The sequence below is a fragment of the Branchiostoma floridae genome, chromosome 2 (genome assembly GCF_000003815.2).
Source record: "Branchiostoma floridae strain S238N-H82 chromosome 2, Bfl_VNyyK, whole genome shotgun sequence".
Classification (NCBI taxonomy): Eukaryota; Metazoa; Chordata; class Leptocardii; order Amphioxiformes; family Branchiostomatidae; genus Branchiostoma; species Branchiostoma floridae.
Window position 1 is genome coordinate 23,666,793 of NC_049980.1, and position 21,315 is coordinate 23,688,107.

The following is a 21,315-nucleotide window of genomic DNA, read 5'->3' on the forward strand; positions in this document are numbered from 1 at the left end:
ACTGTCCCCGCAGTTCGTGTATTCTATCCGAAAGGTCTGACCGCTTTCCAAAACCATATCCAGTTGCTTGAGTAACTACTTTTTGGTGGATCCACTTATGGTCTTGTACGTTGCATTACAACAAGTCTGAGTTATTCTTTGCTCCTATAGGAAGTGTTGAAAGCTGCAAACGTGTTCTCTGCTGCACAAGCAGTACAAGAAGCCGTTTCTAAGTGGAGAAACTACAACACGAGTCGCCGTCATGTTCAGGAGAACAAAACAGGTATGACCTTTCATGAGATTCAGGGGCCATAGGTCAACTGCCAGGCCAAATATTACGGTATCGTCCCATGAAGAATTTTGCTCAAACGAAGTGCTATGCTCAGGCTTTTTAGTCTGCACCTCCACAAGCAAAGTTGCAAAACATTTGACAAATGTTTATTGCTTTATTGAATAAAATGTCATAAATTGCTCTTTGGACTACATGGTTCCAAAGTTCAAGAGTGTGTGGTTACCAGTTTACGCAACCTGTGGAACACAGGAAAAAGTTACAATGTAATATTAGACATGCCTTACTTAGAAGAGTTTTTGCAACTTTCACTACTGATTAGTGGTACAACAATGTTAGATGCCTCACAGACACAAGGAAGTTTGTATCCCTTCAAGGCTTGAAATACCAGGATCCTTGTGATAGTTAATTTTATGTGCCCTTGAAATATATGTCATCATCTTGTATGTAAATTGTACCTGCACAATTTTTGTGTTATGTCGACTTGTCTTGATTTCATGCAATGTAACTTTAACTTGAGTTGATTGATTTGTGAAATGTAACTTTTCTGCTGTGCTAAAAACCGACATTTGTTATGCACCTGCTAGCTAATGTGTTTTGCATTTGCTTGTCTGGGGAGTTTATCATGACACTTTTTGTTGACTGTCTGTGCTATGTTGGTGTCTGTGGTGTCTGTTCACATATTGCTTCTTTACCTTGCCAAATTGATATCTCTAAAAGCACAAGTTTTCAGAGGATGCTTCAGAAATGGTTACAACTCAAAAGTGGTAGAAAACAATTATATTATCACGACAGTTTCAAAAGTCAACTTGTAGATGACTTGTTCATCTTGTTGGTCATGATTTTCCTCAATCAATAAGACAAATCTGTCCTTCTGAAGCTTTCTTTGTTACAATGGTGATAACACATAAACACACACACTAATGGATCAGCATGCCATGTCTTACCTGTCAGTAATTTGTGATTGATTACTAATGCTCAGTGGTGTGAAATTTGAAATAACTTCATTTCAACTAAATCTATCTTTCCTTGCTTCTGACCACCCATCAAAGTAACTAATGAGTTGTATAACATCATATCAGAAAGTCAAATTTCTACTGACATCAAATCAAACTTCATGTGATATAGAAATGAAGTTTAAGATGAATTTCCACCCACTGTTGTATTCATACTGTTTCAAACATAGTTACACTGTTTGGTTTAGTTCTTACTAGTACATGTTGAAAATAGACAAAAATGTTTTGCATTCACTGTTGTTGAGTCATTTATCAAAGATCTTGAATCTTTTGATTGGTTCATGTGAATCTTTCCAAAGTTAAGAGACTTGAAAATTTAAGAATTCAAGTTCTTTCCCCTCCTGCTTGGTTTGTTAACCAGTTATTAACCAGACAGTGTGACTTGTTGACTAATCTCACCACCACTGATCGTTCCCCTGTCTGCACTTCCCTGCAGTTTACAGACACATAAAACCCAAGACAGGTGGGTCCAGGTGAAACTAATACCTGTAGTGTCAGTCTTGTGTTTGTGCTAGATGTAGATGTGTGGATACAATTTATTTACTAACTTGTGTTTCATGGTTTCTAGATTTATGAACTTCTAGCATGCATGTTAACAAATACAATATACTCTTTACACTTTCTTCAAATATTCTCGTCTGTCTCCCTTTCTATCTGTAGAAATACACACTGTCAGAAACTACTGTTTTTTGTCTTGCCCTGTCTGAAAGCTGTTGTAATTGTGAAGAGGCACCGCTTTGTTTCCCTTTCCTTGGAAGAAAGTGATGCCTCAAATACTGGTGCTCTGAATTTTCCCTCGTGCTGGTACAATTACAATGTGTTGGTTTGTTTCATCATTACTTGTGAGGGTCCCAAACAGCTAAACAGATGTTTTGCGCCTTCACAAGTGAGGATGATTTGTTTCTGACTTAACAGTGCTTTTTTAAGACATAACGATAGCCTTGGAGTGTTCATTTAGTATGGTTATGTCTAGTGTAGTATACAGTCATGTAGTAGAATGGTTTAGTATCATAGTGATGTCTGACCCTGATCAACTTTTACTGTTTTTTGGGGGGTAATTTTAGTTCACTCTATTTTGTATCAGACAAAATGTGAATCAAATAATCTTTTAGTAGATAGTTATTGATATGTAACTGTCATAGTTGCTAAGGTATACTACATTAGCATAATCATAAATACATTTAAGCTCATCAGTTTATGAATAAACAATTCGAAAAGGTAACAAGTATTGTTCAGCTAGAGAACATTTTAAGCCGTGTTGTCAATCTTGACTCGTAATTGTAAGCAAGAAAAAAATACAACATTTAAGAGGCCCATCAGTACATCCACCATATCCTCATGCATGTAATGCCATATCAAGAGAAAGAAGAGCGTCAGGATATCTTCATTTCTAGGGGAAATTTTTTGCTATTATACAATGTGGCCAACCTGAACTGTGTTACTTCTTTCTGCCCCCAGTGTATGCTGTTAAGAAGAAGCCAGAGCTTGAAGGGCTGGCCAGTGATCTGGACGATGATGTGGAAGATGATCAAATTGATGCCGCACTGGGATTTCCTGGGTAAAGACCTTACCTGTATACTGCATGAGTGTGTATGCTGTATAATCTAATGTTCTTTGGTGATATTCCTTAACTGCAAAACTACCCCTTGCTGTTTTGTACTAGGTCAGTTGCTGTATTATGGGTCAGTCACAAATTAGTACCATTAGGATCAATTTGATCAGGAATTCAGGATCCAAGTCCATTTTTACCTTGTAAGTGTGCATTCAGGTACTCTTGATGAGTTCAGAACACAGCATAAATATTTTCACTTAAATTGTTTCAAGCATTTTTTTCTAAGAACATACTTTGATATTTGGTATTCCCAGGTATCAAATTTTGGATTTGAATATTGTTGTTTTTTTGTAACTTCAAGAAACAATACATGGTGGTGTCACCCTTGCAAAACTCTACATGTTCTAATAGTACTGTCTCTTTATTCAGACTTGGTGACACTGCAGCCAAGAGAAAAGCCTCTGCCAGCAATCGTGCCTTTATCTCGTACTTTGCCAAGCTGGGCAAGGTTGACGGAAGTGACGACTTCGTAGACCTTGATTTCTTGGAGAATCTGATCGACAATGGAGCCAACGTGAACTCCACAGACAGATATGGGCAGTCTGTGCTACATGAGGTGGGTGGTGTTTTACAAATCACAGCGGTACTGTCTTTCCTAATTACTCTATTCAGGGGAAAAAAATAGAAGGAAATGCATTGTCATCATGATATTTATAATTCAGTTAGTCCTTTAGATATTTCTGTGTACAAGAATTCTCCTATATCCCATATTCTACCAACCTGATGAAATTATTTTTGGCTTTTTGTGTCTTGTTTGCTTTGAGAAGTTTGAGAGAAGTGCATGCTGTAAACCGTCAATTATCTTCTAAACAATCAGCTACTAGAAAACAACTAATTGAGAGATGTATCTGAGGAAATCACCTGACAAAGAATACTGTGCTTAAGAGAAGAAATGCTTATTGTAGGAAATTGAATCAGTTATGGTGAAAGGTATACTTTTGCTATGCAGTTACTGCCCTATGATTTCAAAGAGAGGCCAGTTAGAAAGATTTGGATTTTGGTGATCACAACATAACTGTCCTGTCAGGTTGCACGAGCCTGGCACATCGATGTGGCCAAGTTTTTGCTGGGGAAAGGCATGGACCCAAATCAGAAGGATGTGTACGGAAGAACAGCTCTGCACGTGGCGGCTGCAGTCAACTACCCAGAAATGGTGGAGTTCCTTGTCCAGCATGGAGGTAAGACTAGGACAACTGTCTCTTCACTTTAGATCTAGATGTATCATTTTAGAGTCTCTGGCATAGATGGAATAGAATGAAAAAAATGGTTGACAAATTTGGTAATTATGATAGTAAATGATAAGTTTCTCCAGTGTTAGATGGAGTAACATGCATAGAATAACAATGAAGTTGATACATGTATTCATGAAGTTGCTCAGAAATTGTTTCCAAGCAAACTTAGACAATTGAGTAAAAAAAGATAGTCTTGGAAAAAACATGGAAATGGAGGAACTTTTACATAATGATATAATCCCTCTCATTTGTTATTACAGCGGACATCGAGTCAAAGACAAGAGAGGAGCTGCAGACGCCAGTACACTTTGCTGCGAGGAATGATGCAGTGATGTCATTAAAGATGCTGATTAAGCACAATGCTGACTTTAAGAAACCCAGAGACTACAAGGGCAGGACACCACTCCACCTAGCAGCTGAGCTAGGTACTGCATTTGTCATTATCCTTTGTCAGGAATGAAACTGTAGTAGCACTCGTGCAGAGGTGTTGTGGTGCTGAAAAAAAGTAAAATTCTGTCACAAAATCTGCATCACTTATGTGTGATGAGAATGGAGTATGAATAAATCAACAGGTTTAACAAGCAGTATGTACAGTCATGATATTGTATAATGGGAATAAACTTGTGATACTGGCCATATCTTGTATAGAAAAATAATCTTTCAGCACTTGTATTTTGCAGTTCTCATTGCTGCTAGGAAAACAGAAACATAATGTATGGAGTCTATGGCGTGGACTATCATTGTTTTTACAATAACTTTCCTTGTTTCCTTTGATTGTTAAGACCGCAGTGAAACAGCCAGGTACCTGGTAGAGCAGGGTGCTGAGGCAGGGGTGCAGGACTACAGCGGACAGGCCTGCATCACTCACATGATCACCAAAATGCCTCCTGTGGTCAGTACAGATACTTCCAGTCACAGCCTTTGTCTTCCCTAGGCCTGAAAATATTATCTAAGCTCTTTTGTATTAATTTGTTTCATCCATACTGTAGATAAGATAGATGTTTTGATGGCATTGCAAAATTACATTGGTTGCCTAATTATGGACAAGACAGCTTGCCAAACTTCCAAGTATCTTGATTGAGAGTGATTTGACTTAAGTATGAGATGACATGTTGTTTCTCTTGCAGGCAAAGGAGGCACTTAACCAGTTCCATCCTACAGACCGTGCCAACAGGAAACAGTACTACTACCTGAACAACATCGAACCTGTCTTGCCTGGTATGTTACCATCTTAAATCTGTGCTTGATTTCATTTCCCTGGTGTGCTTTTTTAAAAGATTCTCTTCTGGCTCTCTTAACAGAGATAATTCATCCATAGTCATCAATTTGCAATGAAGGTTGTTATTTACAAAGTGGAAACTTAAGAAATTAAAGGATTGGTCTCTATCCATTTCCAATTTAAAGGCTTTAAGACCATTGTGGTCAATAATCACTATCCTGTTTATTGTCTGTTGTTCCTGGTCAGACTAGAGCTAGACGTGCTTTCACATCCAAAAATGTGACATAGATTAAATGTGCTTGTTAATTTAGTTTCCATGGTGGTATTTCATCTTGGATAGACAATGATGACATACATGGAGGGCCCTTAGCAGATAGCTGCAATATTACAACAATTTTCTCCATACAGCATTCAAATATTGCACCTGAAATGTTTCAGGGGTTACATGAATGTGCATCATTGTCTATTCAAACTCTGATCATTTCAATTTAATTGTTCAAAATCATGCATTTTAAAGAAAGTTACTTATTCAATTGGACTTAAAACCTTTAAGTTGACTATTTATGACAAATTGACTGTAAGCACCCTGTCTTCAAGTAATTTTGGCTACTCATCAATAGATTTAAAAAAAATTTCATATACATCAGGATTTTGTATTGAACAATGTCTAATAACGTTATCTGAGTTGCTGGTCTTTCTTGTAGCTATAGTTGTGCTCAATGTTTCCTTATCCCTGACTTTCACAATGCTCTCACCATGCCTTAAATGCTTTGATAGATGCTCGTTCCACCATTAAAATGTTTTCAATATACCTCTCTTTTCTGTTTCCCCCTCCTGTAGAATCATTTAAGAAAGTTGCAGGTAACGTGGAAAGTCATATCCTTAGTGTTATGTCTGGTGATGGGGCAAGGGCTTAACATTACTAACACACGAATGCTATGCAGCATGTGAGGCACTGATCAGAAAGTGTTCCATAGGTTGGTGTCAGAGGAAATCTGTTTCGTTTGCATCAATCAAATCAAAATCGTAGCAGTAAAGACAGTGATTCTTCATACATACGTTAAAATGCTTTTTAAAAAATCTCCCTCAAATGCTGGACTCTTATGAGGCATCTAAATAATTTGACACAACCTAATAGAATGCTTTGCGGTTTGTCCCTGAGCATGGCAGTGCAAGACTGCAACCTTGCATGAAGCTCCATCAGACTCCGTACATGTACATGTGGTGTTTCCTTCTGTTGGAGCAAGGATGAGCAGGAATGTCAGCTCTCATCATTCTGTCTGGTACCCAATAAGTGCCACATGCATTAAAAAACACACGATGATCAGTTAAAATCTGCTAATGCAGTATCAGCAATTCCAGATGGAGTTGTACATACACGTTTCAGATACCCAGTTGTATGAGGCAGTCTTGTGAAAGCCTTGATGAAACTGTCTTTTAAATGTGGCCGTCTTAGGGTACCAGATGGAGTCATGTAAGTTGACAAATCCTGCTTTAACAATTTATTGCACTTCCACCACCAGCAATACTAACAAAATGTAACACTAATTCTAAAGCTGATACTGGAAGTAAAATCTTATAAATGTATCAAATATTTATGACAAACACTTTGATGCTTTAGATTTGTGCCCTTGTCACAGTATAATGCACGATGTACATTGACATTCATGAATGAATCTCTATAGAGAAGTGATCATTACGATGGATACTTTTTACCAGATTGTGAAAAGGAGTCACTGTCTGTGGTTAATTGATCAAGTTTTTGTAAATACAAAATGTACGTGTGCAGTTAAAGTGTGAAGTCTACAATGATCCAATTTGCAATACAATGTCATCAATCTTTTTCAAGACATGAAGTGCTCTCAATTCAATGTACATGTAATTTGCATTGAGAGCACTTACATTCACGACGACTTCGATTCTGTTTGTTGGAAATATTGTGAAATATGCTGATCAGAAACAGTCACTAATGGAATGAATGTTTACACAAGCCTCAGGTCAAGTTTTGAACAAGTGCAATGGCTTGATGATATCATATTACAGCTTGGCTGAATGATACACAATATACCATAATACAATGCCTCAAGTGACAATAAGCATGGGTACAGTTGCATTTACTGACTAAAGAAAAGTAGTATGATCATGGTACATGTATGTACAAATGTATCAAATGGCTTGAATGAGAAAATCATTTTGTATGGTATTTTTCATGTTCACAGGGGAAGCTGCTGACAGTCTTGCCAAAACACCAGTGAGTCTTGGGTTGTTTCTGTGTTTCTGTAGTCAGGACTACTTAATTGTGTGTGTTTTAATTTGTGTGTGTTACTGTGTGTGTGTGCTGTTTGTGTGTGTGAGCATGGGTGTGTGTTCATATATGCGTGTCAAGTGCATTTGTGTGTTTGTGTAAACACGTGTCAGTATGTGTTTGCGTCTCTGTGTGAGTTTGTGTGTGTGTGTGTGTGTGTGTTAGGATGTGTGTGTGTTAGGGTATGTGCATGTGCATGTTTGCATGACTGTTTTTCTTGTACTAAGTATTTTCTGTCCAAGGTAGGTCAACACTGTTGTTTTGCTCCACCCCACAGATGGAAGTCGCAGTGCAGTACAAACAGTATGAGGTTCTGCAGCACCCTGTATTCCAGAAACTCATCTCTATGAAATGGAAAAGATTTGCAAGGTAATTTCTTTCATTTCATGATTAAAAAAAGACTCAACAATGTGTACTTCTTTTTCAATCATTGACTTCATACGTACAAGTTAAAAATGTATGTCCCTTCAATAGTTTATTCTTTCCCTGACAGGAGAGGAGCCTGGTTATCCCTCTTCCTTAACTTCATCTTCATTGTGATGTGGACAACCCTGGCTGTGGCACCTGCGTGGAGGGTTAGGTTCACTTACACCTTCCCACAGGACTGGTGGAGAATCATTGTTTCTGTAAGTACCCTTATTTCTTGTTTTTTTTTTTAAATTAATTTTTATACTTAATGGTCACGTAGCAAGATCTGGAGGTCATTTCAAGGTGTGACCTGAAGGCCACTCCAAGGTTATGGGTTACTTTGGTACTGACATACATGTAGATTGAAGCTTATGGTATGTGATGTGAACATTGCTAAGCTACCAGTTGCCTCTTGTAGGACATACAATCATATAAATAGTCTGTTTTTTTTTCCTTTTAGTGTAAAGTTCATGAAATAAGTAGTTCTTTTGCAACTGCTAAAGGCTGGAAAGTCATGGAATATGTAATATACAAAACATCTAATCCTGAAATGTTTCTTATTGTTTGCTGGCAAATCCAGCCCATGTTCTTATAAATCTAGTTACTTTTAATTGCTCCTGTGAACCAGATTGGAGCAAGTTAGTCTTTGTTTAAAGGACCGGTGAGTATAGTATAGAAACTGGAGCTTTATCTGAACTGTTACATTAGTTGTGCTAGTCAGATGAGTAAAAAAAGATGATATCATGACTCACCACACCACACCATTTCCCAAACTTTTGTCCAGAGCATAGCAGTGCTGCTGACATTTTACCATATCATTGTGGAACTGAAGGAGTTCTTTTCAGACAAGCAAAAGTTTCAGGTAAGTTCTATATCTACATGTATATGCCATCTGGAATATAGTAGAGTTTAGACTAAGTAGAAGAATGTTTGATATTTGTTTTCATGTAGTGATAGTAGAGTGGACAAAATTTGCACTATGTGATATTTGATTTTTTAACTGTCATAGTGAATTTGATGTGGGGAAAAACATTACCTATGACCCACAAATATGTTTGATTCCTTAATGTACGGATAGGAAGTAGACTTCAGCCTTCAGCTCTTTCATTCCATTTCATGCCCATATTGTACATAATGTCATGGTCTGTTCCCTGTCGGTCCCCAGGCATGGCAAAAATGGCGAACAGAGGAGATCAGGAAAGACCTGACGTTCTGTCACCCGCGATGGCCTGAGGAGAGGGCTTTCCTTCTCAGGGAGATCGAGCAGATCCATGACCAGAAATCTTCCTATTTCTCGGATTTCTGGTAAATAAACCACCTTACAAATATTGTACATTAAAATATAGCTGAAGTACAGAAAGTAGTCTCATCAATGTAATAGATTTTTTTGACTCCATGATTTTGCATTATTATTACAGTTCCTTCTGTACACTCTTGATTTATTGTGACAGTGTTCACTTCTAATTGTCATGTGGCGTTTTATTTACCTAAAACGTAATTTGTTTTGTACTTTGTTTGTGCTAGTTTAACTCTCAATTTAAGAATTGGACATTCTATTGTACATAATGCAATTTTTGAAGAATTGGAAGTTAGACTATTTGAGAGTCAAACTAGTTTCCCTTTTAGCTTGATATTTCTTGGATCGAGGCACAACATGTATGTTTCATGAGGTTGATAACTGATGTAAAATGTTGTTTTTTCCCCATCAGGAATCTGTTTGACTGGACGCTGTACCTCCTCCTGCTGGTGTGTATAACAACGCACATCGTGGACGTGTTTGCTCACAGCGAGGAGCTGGCCAGGTGGCACATCAGGATATTTGCTCTCACCATCATCATCATGTGGCTTCGTCTCATGAAGAATGCTCGTGCTTTCAGGGCCATAGGTGAGATGCTAGGACAAGATGTATGCCAAGGCACATCAGTCCATCTCCTTGGTTATCAGACATTTTAAGTGGAAATGATGGATGAAAACAGTATAGAAACAGAGGAGGGAAATCTTGATTCTAACAGGCAATGAAGCACATGGAATTGCATACTCCTTTCCAGTGGAGCATTATTTCCTTGAAACAGCAAATTCTGTAGCTGTAGCCTTAGATATGGTGCAGTATCTGTGTTTAGTTGTCTTGTGTTGATCAATTGAATGTGTTCCAGATTTCAAAAGCTGCTAAATTCTACAACAAAGTATTGGTGTAATTTTTTTCAGGACCTTTCATCGTCATCCTGTCGCACATGTTCTATGACATCCTCAGGTTCGTCTACCTCTACCTGGAGTTCTACATTCCATTCGGTAACTATGGTTTCTGTGTTCTTGTGATTATGGAGATTGTATTTAATTCATTTTTGTCACATTTTTATGTTGCGAAAGGAGAAAAATGAGAAGCTTATATGAAGCCCTTTCCTCAAAGATACCTGGGATAATACAGCATACACTGTTTCAGGTTTATAGTACATGTAATACTACTATATGGCCTCCTTTGGTCAGTATTGACCATGATGGTAAAATCCTAATTGATATCCGCCCTACATCATCGACTGTGGTTAAACAGTCCTATACGAGAATGAAAGTCTCTGCCACATAGGGCACATCTGTAAGCTGACTCAGGTCGGTTGCAGAGCTCTTTTTGCAGGATCTGCTTGTAATAATTGTTGTGAAATGCCTGGTGTTTTCCCCAGCCTGTGCCTTCTGGATGCTGTTTGGAGGCAGAGGTGTGACAGGGTTCCTGAATGTCCCCACTATGCTGTACACCATGTTCCGCCTCACCCTGGTGGATGAGTATGACTATGATGTGAGTATCTCATGCTACAATGCACAATCACATACATTTTTGTACATGTAAGGCTTAGTTCACATTTCCAAACTGGGGCCTGGCCGGGCAGCTTTCGGGAGCGAAAAGAATGATATGAATGCACCAAAATGCACAAAATGTCAAAATAAGAGTCATGGGCATAATTTGTGAATATTTCTAAGTATACATTGTGATTTTTCGTTTCTTAAAGCATCCCGATCGGGCCCCGGCTTCAAAATGTGACCTAAGCCTAACAGGGTGGATAAGGGACAGTTTGAGAGGGATAAATACGGGAATGGAAGAGGATGATAACTTGTTTCGAGTGAAAAATGTACTGTTTGGCTGAATTACATTTTATGTTGTCCAGGTCAATGAACACTTATGCAGTTTTTGAACAAATTAAATTAGTTTTTAACATTTGTGAATCATATGATCAGGTGTATAGTAACAAACTGTAAAAGCCATAATGCTTTCGTAGTGTTTCTATCAGGTGTTTGAGATATGTATGTAACCATTACGCCAAAAAGTAGTTACTCAAGCAACTGGATATGGTTTTTGAAACGGTCAGGTGTTTCAACTACTATCCAGTAGTTTTCGTCAGTGACTCTGAAGAGATCTTGGTGGAGAGATACAAGATACAAGATACAAGATGACTTTATTGGTGTTTCCACTGAATTAAAACCAATTTACAATATTTAAAACATCTTTGCTATAACAGGTGCATATCATGTTTTACATATTTAAACATGAGAGGGTTTATATATCCTAGCTGTGAATTGATATGTAAAAGGAATCTAGATGAAGAACACTCAGGTTTATCCTAACCATGAAACAAGATGTAAAAATGGGCGGAAGACAAACGTCTGACTGTTTCCAAAACAATATCCAGTTTGGGTAACTACTTTTTGGCATATCCTTTTACCTGGATGTCTAACCTACATCAATGCATGTAACCATTACATCTGGTGTTACCATTATGCTGAAATGTGCACTTGTTTGCAGGGCCTACATGCAGAAGATCCGATCTTTGCAGACCTGCTGCTTGCCATGTTCTTCTTTGTCTCTGCAATCCTGTGTATCAATCTCTTCATCGCACTTTTGTCAGACACATTCCAAAGGTGAGTAAAAATCTTGGTAGTTACTTAATGGTTAGACCTTTATTATACATTCATGCTTCGACAGGCTAGGTACAGTTTATTAATAAGTATGATGTAACAAACATATATAGGAAAGTAGAAGCAACAATACATGAGTTTAGTCAGTCAGTAAACATGAGTTAACTAATAGTATACAAAGGTGTTGTACTAAACTGATAAGTCAATATAATACATGTAATGTTATGTGCTTTATGTCTTTTTTCCACAGGGTTTATGACAATGCAGTGTCCAATGCCATCATGCAGCAGGCACAGACGATCCTCGGTCTGGAGGCTAGCATGTCAAAGAAGAAGCGGGAGAAGTTCAAGGCCATGATCCATTCCCAGTGTGCCCCTCTCCCCGAGTACTACGACGATGACATGACGTCTGCAGAAGGGGACGACTTGCAAAAGATCACATTCCAGATAATGGTTGGTAACATCTACCAAGTGAACATAATTCCACCAGGGTACATAATTCTGCCACCCTGAAAACATCCAAACAGATCTCCAACCCAACACCCCCAGTATGATGCACACCTGAGTATGATCCTAACTTTGCTTACCTAAGGGGTAATGCACTAAAGATCTCTCAAAACCCACTGTTTTTCATTCAAAGTGATGGATTTATGTAACCAGGTGGGTTAATATTAATGGTGGTTATGGTAACTGTTGACAGAACCCACACTCTACATGTAGCTGCAATGATCTTTTTCAAAGCAAGATATTCATCTGAATGAGACTTGCAGAAAGATCTAATAATTCATTTGTCAGAAAATTGTGACGGAGGTTTGAAAAATGTCAATGACATGTAGCCCAACTAAGTAAAATGAATTGTATTAATTTTGTATTCCAGGAAGAGGTTGAACAAATGCATGAGATGATGCGGATGATGTACAAGCCGGGGGTAAGTTCTTGGTTCTTTGATCTTCCGTACAAATAAATGAGCAGCTCTGGAACTGTGGAAATTCAGACAACCATTATGACTTATCAAGAGTATAAATAATCACAGTTGCCTAATGGAAAGCCCCAGCCTGTAAACAGAGGAGTTAAAGGTGTATTTCACTCTTTCAAACAAATACTTATCAGTATACATGGTAACCTTCTGTCAGAAGCTACCAGACAAATAATGTATGTCATCATGCCATGATTCCTTACCCTGCCACCATGACTTATCCACCTGTTCTGTCTGCCTTCATTGTGCTGCTCAGAATGTTCTAGTTATGCAACATCCTCACCGAGTATTAGTAAGTACTCTGTGTAACTTTGAAGCATTGTGGACATGGCATGCATTATGAAAAAAAGATAATCTTTACAATGTACTCATAAGTTTAATATCCAGATACAAAATCTTTAACTGTATTGCGTTTAGTTATTGGTCAGTAATACACTACTTGTAGATCACAAAAGATAAAGCCACTTATCATGAATGTAGAATTTTTGCACATGCACAAATGAACTACAGTACATTGAAACACTAAAAAAAGGAAATTCAAAGTATTTTTAATTAATCATCAATATTTTTGTAGTCATTCAGGTTCTTATCTACTTATCATTTGTTACAAAGCCTACCCATAAAGGAAATGAGGTTTGTCAATTCTATCATGATTATGACACACAATGCAAACACCATTATGATAGTTTTTTTCAAAGATGGAGCATTCTAAAGAAGATGGAAAAAGTCACAGAGATAAAAATAGGAGCACCTTGTGCCTGAAATGCTTGAACTTAATAAATGAATAAATAAATAAAGAAAAAAAACTTTGAGTTTATCAAAGTCCTATGTTAAAGGATGAATAAACCGTCTGTAGAATAGTACCTGGTCCATTATGTGTTCCCTATCATTTATCTAAAGCACAATATTTTCCATTCAGGATGAGGGCACTTCCTCTGACCAGCCTAGACCTATCAGACCAGTCTATCCTGCTAGTACTGACAGTGGGCTGAGTGACAGCCATCGATCATCAGGTCAGTACTACATGTGACTAATTTGACATGTAACTCTATGTAATATTTTGGGTAAACATGTAATATATTATTATGTATTTCATCAAGTATTGAGCTGTGTGGATCATACATACATACATACTGTACTCGTACATGGCCCCTGTTTTACATAAGCTTGTCTATGTCAATGTTCAATTGTACTCACAAGTCGCTAATCAAACCCAATATTTTTATTACAATACCAGACAGCGTAAGAGTAGCCATCCATGGTAAGATTTGCCCTTCCAGTATTTAGTTTCCTCCCCTTTCAAGCCCTGTCCAATGATTACAGATCACAGTTTTGATTTCTACTGGTAGATGCACTGAAATGCATTATGTACCATACTGTTCTGAATGAGTTGAGGGGACAGCATCATCTTAGTCATCAACACCAGCTACACAGTGTCACGTATATGCTTCCACATCATGGAAGACCCTTATCTCCACATCAGCTTTTATTTTTTTTCCACGTTGTAACTGTTTTTTAGGTACTTTTGCTTGGATTTTTGTATTACTGAGCAAAGAAACCATTTCAGGAATTCATTGTTCTGTGCTGCACTTTTCGCAAATTCTTTTCATCCGTCACTGCTGCTGTGTGCTGTAATGACCAAAAGAGAGCTGCATTACAAAACACGATATCTCAAAAATGACTATCTTTATGAAATGCCTACATGACACATACAGCATATGAAGGGGTGCATGAGTACCAATAATTGAATGCATCATTATCAGGGCTGTTTCCAGTACATGTCCCTCCATCCTGGGATGGAAATTTGCTTATTAGGACAGACAAAAATTTCACCCCAGGTGTTCTATAAAAAAAGTCTGAACTTCTTGATGTATAATTGATGGTTGATTTTTCATAAGGTGAAAATGACAGATTTAAAAACAAACGTTGATAACATGGACTCGTAAACAGGTTGGCACAGAAGAAAATTAAAGCTGTATACAGCCCTGATTGTTATGGTTTCAGTACATAAAGGTTTATTTTAGCATGGTCAAAGATGAGATGAAACCCAACCTTTACCCTCTGCAGGTGCAATGGTGTCCCAGGTGCAGGAAGAAGTGAAGACCCTGCGAGATGAAATCAGCAACCTGCGGCTGCGGCAGGACGAGATGTTTGATCGCATGCGCCATGACAACAGCTCCATGAAGCGCTTCCTGCAGCACTTGATTGACATTCAGTCTCAGGGAGGTAAGGATGCAGTCAGTACGATTATCAAAAGCTAACTTAAGGGTTCTGCAGATGGACATATCACAAGAAACCCAGGAGTAACAAGAAATGATGTCCAAGGCTTGCTAGTTTCTCTATATCTGTTGCTTATTACTTTTTTTAGTACATGTTTCAAGGAGGAAATACTGTTATCACAGTGTTTTGACAGCTACACAGAACCTTTTAATTTCTAATTGGCGGATGTATCTGGGTATGAAGTTTGAAGAGTCTCCATTTTACAGAAGAATGTTTGTATCCAGCTGTTGATCGCTTTACTGTTGCTTCACTCATAGGTTTCCAGCCGAGAGGAGGGGGTGAGAGCAGCATGGGGGTACGGGGCCCCAGCAGACTGGAGCCGCTGTCTGTGGGCGACCACGGCAGGGGGGACAGGATGAGGGGGTCACCCAGAAGCTCACCTCTAGCAAGAGAAGTCAGGTATGTCATAGGTCGCAACTTTTGTCTTCCAGTAGGCAAATACACCGGAAAGTTAGTTACTATTGGAAGATACTATTTGTCTGAGAACCCCATGGATGGAACAAGACGGCAAACTGCAAAGAAAGTTTAAACATTATTGTTTGTTTTATTAAAACTTAAACTTTTGGAGCAAAATGCAATCATCTAATCAGGTCCCGGGTTCAAATCCCGTTATTAGGGTTTTCTTTAGGTAAGCTTGATGTTTCTGACTTAAGAAGAACAGGTGTGGCTACAGTAAAGAATCAATACATTGCCTAGAAGTGGTCCATGTGGCTTTGCGCTGAACAAATTCTTTAAACTTAAAGAAAACGGTCATGATGAGGATTTCCAAAAAGTACTTATTATAACCTGACCATCTGTTTTTTCCGTGCCAGGGATGACAGTCCGTTTGGTGTCCGTGACAGAGATGTGGAGAAGGGCCTGCCAGAGTCTCGCCAGTCTCACAGAACCTCCAGCAGGCAGAGGAGGGAACAGGAATTAGAGAGGTAAGTTCCTTTCATCTGATGTTCACTGAAAAAAAATTGTAAAGTACCATGTAGGTGGTAGTCTTCCAATAAAAGACTTTGAAGATCATTAAGAGAGTTAACATAGACATCTGTTGGACTAATTGTTGATATACAGATAATGTTTGTTAACTGCATAAAAATTTTCATGGTCACCAAATAGATATCATGGCACCTGTTTGTCACAAAAAGATAGGGTGAATTTTGCTGCGTGATGATGTAATGTTAGCACTACGACTAAAAGAGATTCTTGTGCAATAGCTACCTACCTACCTACCTGATCCCTGAAGCTGAATTGGTCATCAGCGGGACAGGGTTACCAATATTCATTATTCAAAATTCAATATTCAATAATCATGTTTCCATTCTTCCTTCCACCATCACTTGTCATGAAGGCGTGACCTGTCTGACACACCGTCCAATGACGTGTCTCCTGGCTCCGATGACGGTCCTGATGGTGACATGCATGCTCACATGGCAGGAGGGGACGCATGGCAACCTCCACAGGACGTGAGGATAAAGTCAACTGTTAGGGTAAGGACATCGTGATAACCACATTTTGTACCTGACCTTGTCTCAAGGTCGTTGATATGCCATCACAGAGTAGGACTTGAAGAGTGTTGTATTTTCAAAATCATGATTTAGGTCTGGGTTGATAACAGCTACATTGTACATTGTTGTATATTATATTAAACATTCTCAAGTGTGCATACTTTCTGTCATTTGCTAAATATGCCTGTCTATGTTGTACAGGGCTCATCAGGAACTAGCCATGCGTGACACAGCATAGACCAGCACCAGGCAGCTGATAATGTTTAGTGGGCTTCCTCTATGTGTGTAATCATAATGGCTATTATGTACAGGGTAACGAGTTACTAACAACCCTGTGATTTTCAGAGTAGGTGTAGATCATTTACTACTCTACACATGCATATTATGTTTAGGGCAAATGGCCAGTAGAATTTTGCCTGCACCTGTAGAGTATCATAATCTGATGAAGCACTTCCTGTAAAATCATCTGTTTTTAAGTTGTCAAATTTGCAGCTTTGATAGATTGGGCGGAACAATTCTCTTCAAATAATTTGTCGAAAACTGTAGATAGTGAAAAGAACTGTAAGTGATTGTAGTCATGTATGCTGTTAAGGTACATGAAACATAATATGACTTACCTTGATCAGACTTTTAAGCTGTCCAATGTGCAGCTGTGTTACATCAGGTGAAACGATCCTATATGTAGAAAAATTTAGACTAGATTGGAAAAAGCACTGTTAGTGACTTATTATTGTAATAATTTAGTCATGTATGCTGTTTTGCTAAGTATGTTGCATTTGATGATCATGATGATATTCCAAATTTAGTGATAACCTTTGTTACACTTTTAGGAGAAAAGACAATAATCCTGGCAGCTAGTATTTGAAGTTTTTTAGATTGACTTGTATCTAAATGTTTAAACTACATTGCTTTTATCAGTGACTACTATGTATTTCCAAACTATGCTATCTAAATCATGTTGCGACACTCAGGCATATTAGCTGTTGCCATTAAGATTCAGATACTTTTGACATCTTCCCTTGGCTGATTTTTAACCTATTTAACATTGGTATGTACCAGCAACTATTGCATGTTCATGTATCAAGGCAACTTAATCACATCCTACATGTAGATAGATTTCTTGACTACTGAAAAACTGACATTCTTTGATAGAATGAAGGATCTAGGATGACTTTCAAGCATCAATAATAGACTGCAGAAACTATATATTTTTGTATTCACAATCAATGTACCTCTGGTAGCTACTTTGGTGGTAATTTCATCCATACATATTTGTTGAATTTGACTGATAATTAGAATACATCTAACTGCTGATGTATAGTCTTTTTATATATCAAATTGAAAATAATTGCTGTTATGCATGATTTCAAGTTTGAACATTGTCACGAATCATGAAGATGATGGAATGTAAAATTTTAGCTCTGCAATTGATGTATAAATCATGATTTCTTAAGGTAAGCCATTCAAATGTTGGTCAGTTTTTGTTTTTGAACTCATTAATCATTAGAAGTGATGTACTTTTAGGCCAGTACATGTACAATGTATGGTGCAAAGCGACTTAATTTCTGCATATTTTTGAATAAATGAATAATTTTCCTGAACATCAATTTTGACTCAAACTATTTAACGTTATTATAATAAGCAACAATTTTGTCTCAACTACTGATTACACATAAGTTAAAATGTGTAACATTATGTGAGATTGCAAGTAATAGACCGCATGGAAATGACTTCTTCCATCAATGTGAAGATCAGAAACTCAAACGTCAAACATGATTATCTGTTGTCGGCGGCGCGGGAAAACCTAAAAAATGAAATTAAGAAAACAAAGCAATGTTAGGAACGTGAAATTTGAAATGTTTTCCCCTTGTCTCCACACATAAAAAACAACATTATCTTGATCGAATGTCCTTGAACAGCAACGAACCACCCCCATTGATTTCTGAAATCGCTCGAACGTGTGAAGTACTGGTTTGTCCAAAACACCTGCCAGGGGCGAGTATCCCCATCACTGGCAACGTTAACTCACATTAAACATATTCTTCCTAGTGAAACGATGGTACAGTCTACAAGGGAAATCCTTATGACATACAACTGAGTAAGGTGTAGTAATGAGCAGCTGCAATGCCTGGAACTGAACGGAAGGGTCTATCTGACAAGAATGACAAGAATGAATTCGGCTCACACCTCAGGTAGCTTGTTCAGTTCTGCTGTCTGACGCTTGTCTTTGTGACTTTTCCTATCCCACGACATTGACGCCAACCTTAAGAGTTGTCAATATAGTAACCCCAGCTGTTACCTGGGTCACAGACACCCACAACGAATGCAGCAATCACAAGTAAAAATCCGCCAATAGAACACATGTATATCTCAACAATTATCACGTTATTTTCTGTCCATATAAAGTGCAGTAGGGTCAACAATGAAAGGCGCAGTGGTATGCGTGAAATTAGCCTAAGGGCAAGGTCTGAAATACATTGAACATTGACGTTTTCGCAGGGCAGATTCTTAAGACTATTACGTCAGTATATCTTTAGTTTCAGAGGATCATTATTCAGGAGCATTGGTTGTACATGTGTGCATGTGTCTAATACTACCATGGAGAAGTTTACAGTCCCCAGAGAAAATTGTTTAAAACGAAACGTGGATTTGGCACTTAACAGTCTCTGTGTTACATACACGGCAAACTACCTCGTGGCGTAACACACCAGGTTTGCACTGAAGAATACATGAAACAGCATATACAGACAGATTCATTTGATCCACTCACACCGGGAACGACCCCTGGTGCTCTTTTCGACACGTGTGGGGTTCTTTCAATGTGGCTCTCCTCAACCACGGGACCTCCATTCAGCGTCCTTGGGCGTTCCAATTGGGGAGGTTAAACCAAGGACGTTATGGTTTAATAATAAACCGAAACTTGGTACTCATTTTTACCCGAGTGAAGTGAGTAAACTCATATAAAGTGCCTTTCCAAAGGCCGCAGCATCGGAGAATATCAGGGTACTAGTATTCGAATCCATAACCTTTGCGGTCTGGGTCCACCACCCTATTCTCCAAGCAGAGGTTGGGTCTCAGAGACGGTAGATGCCGGGATTTTTCTAAAATCCCAATATCTACAATCTCTGCGACCCAACTTCTGCTTGGAGAATACCACCACCCTACCATTTCTCTACTGATGCAACCCTTTTAGGAAGTCAACAGTTAGTTACTGATCCGTCCCTAAGTTGTCACATAGATAGCATTCCTGTTGCACTTGTCCGTAGGTGATTTACCAAAGACAACAGACAAGGAGCGAGCGTCGCGGTTACTCTGACACAGCTGTCCCGAAGGACTGAAAATCCATTTCACAGGTGAATACTTCTTATTTATCTTGAGTGTCTCTTTCCAGTGTTTGGACTAGCGAAACCAGAGACATGCTTATTTCGGATGTTCATTTAATGGTACGCATAGAACAAGGCACAACAGGTCGCTTGCACACAACTGGGGGTTGGAAACAGGGACCAGATACAAGTAGTACCACACAAACGTCCCGTCCACAAGACAAGAGTGTTGTTATAGCTCATCAATGTTACACATTATGTATCAGGGATGTTGTCTAATGGCCCCGGGGACCTGCCCTTATGAACAGGTTATCCGCTCTCATGCTTAGCACCTTTAATTGGAAGCATTAAAAAGAACACAGAACAGAAAAGGTGAGGTGTAAGGTAATTTGATACTGTCAATGTACCATTCGTCACTGCCATTACAGACAGAGCGAAAAGGTAATACACGTAGTGTACCTGTCGCATTCAACCCATTAGTGAGACAGCCATTTTAGTCCTATCATATCTTTAAAAAGTACATGATTGTACAGAGTTGGGTTTAATAGTTAGTGAATCCAGATGTTCTTCCAGTCACTGAAACATAACCGACCGTTACCGAATTTCTATCCACTTGCAATTGCTTGAGTAACTGCTAACGTTACCTTGCGTAATTATACAGATCATGTGAGGTATCAGACAGCTATGAAGTTATGAAATGCAGTCACCGTTTTGGAGCAAGCCAAGAGTTCGTGCTTTGTAGTTAACTGAACAAAGTAACGCCCATTACTGTTTACACCTGCCAAGATGGCAGCCTCGATACCGTTCTATTCTGGACGCAGGAGAAACCGTTAAGACTACAGGATTTGCGAGACAAAACACGAAGTTGGACACACCTTTCACATTCCTGTCGATTTAGGTCACTCCTGAATAAGGAGATAAAGATCTAGAGTAATACAATTTCATCATGATCAGGGAACACGTTGTGATTATCATAATTATTTCTGCCTTTTTCTTTGCTTCAACTGAGGACCTTTAGTTGCTGAATCCACAACTCCGGTGTCAAACTACGCCCTTCAACAAGTCGTGGAAACTTCGTCTTCCATAGAAAACAAAGGTAGGTGTGGCTCTGATAGCGGATTAGTAAATCAATTAGTTTATAAATACTAGCAGACTGGCCATTTCAGGTGAGTTGAGGCCGCACAACAAACGGTCGCACATCATACGTGTTCCGGGTGGGTTTGCGACGACAAGGCTACACCCTCAGATAAAACTACAACTCAACACCAGGATTGGGCGCAC

At 38.6% G+C, this 21,315-nt stretch overlaps 1 protein-coding gene across 10 annotated transcripts in view; it reads left to right on the top strand.

The window, feature by feature from the left end:
* LOC118410550 (transient receptor potential cation channel subfamily A member 1-like) overlaps window positions 1-18,318 on the top strand; it is a 27,846-nt gene extending 9,528 nt beyond the window's left edge. For 5 of the 10 annotated variants that reach the window (XM_035812316.1, XM_035812315.1, XM_035812313.1 and 2 more), the window contains 26 exons: window positions 151-262; window positions 1,721-1,747; window positions 2,743-2,842; window positions 3,266-3,452; window positions 3,924-4,074; window positions 4,389-4,553; window positions 4,911-5,020; window positions 5,256-5,346; window positions 6,188-6,208; window positions 7,567-7,598; window positions 7,930-8,021; window positions 8,146-8,278; window positions 8,845-8,922; window positions 9,226-9,365; window positions 9,770-9,945; window positions 10,266-10,349; window positions 10,736-10,848; window positions 11,851-11,966; window positions 12,214-12,415; window positions 12,840-12,890; window positions 13,858-13,951; window positions 15,006-15,164; window positions 15,476-15,617; window positions 16,031-16,141; window positions 16,555-16,693; window positions 16,913-18,318. In XM_035812316.1, coding sequence (XP_035668209.1) covers window positions 151-262; window positions 1,721-1,747; window positions 2,743-2,842; window positions 3,266-3,452; window positions 3,924-4,074; window positions 4,389-4,553; window positions 4,911-5,020; window positions 5,256-5,346; window positions 6,188-6,208; window positions 7,567-7,598; window positions 7,930-8,021; window positions 8,146-8,278; window positions 8,845-8,922; window positions 9,226-9,365; window positions 9,770-9,945; window positions 10,266-10,349; window positions 10,736-10,848; window positions 11,851-11,966; window positions 12,214-12,415; window positions 12,840-12,890; window positions 13,858-13,951; window positions 15,006-15,164; window positions 15,476-15,617; window positions 16,031-16,141; window positions 16,555-16,693; window positions 16,913-16,939 — 2,853 coding nt within the window. In that variant the 3' untranslated portion in view covers window positions 16,940-18,318. Of the gene's footprint in view, window positions 1-150; window positions 263-1,720; window positions 1,748-2,742; window positions 2,843-3,265; window positions 3,453-3,923; window positions 4,075-4,388; window positions 4,554-4,910; window positions 5,021-5,255; window positions 5,347-6,187; window positions 6,209-7,566; window positions 7,599-7,929; window positions 8,022-8,145; window positions 8,279-8,844; window positions 8,923-9,225; window positions 9,366-9,769; window positions 9,946-10,265; window positions 10,350-10,735; window positions 10,849-11,850; window positions 11,967-12,213; window positions 12,416-12,839; window positions 12,891-13,194; window positions 13,297-13,550; window positions 13,716-13,857; window positions 13,952-15,005; window positions 15,165-15,475; window positions 15,618-16,030; window positions 16,142-16,554; window positions 16,694-16,912 lie in introns of those variants that run through there. The other 5 variants (XM_035812318.1, XM_035812321.1, XM_035812317.1 and 2 more) reach the window with 4 other exon arrangements.
* Window positions 18,319-21,315: the final 2,997 nt, after the last annotated feature.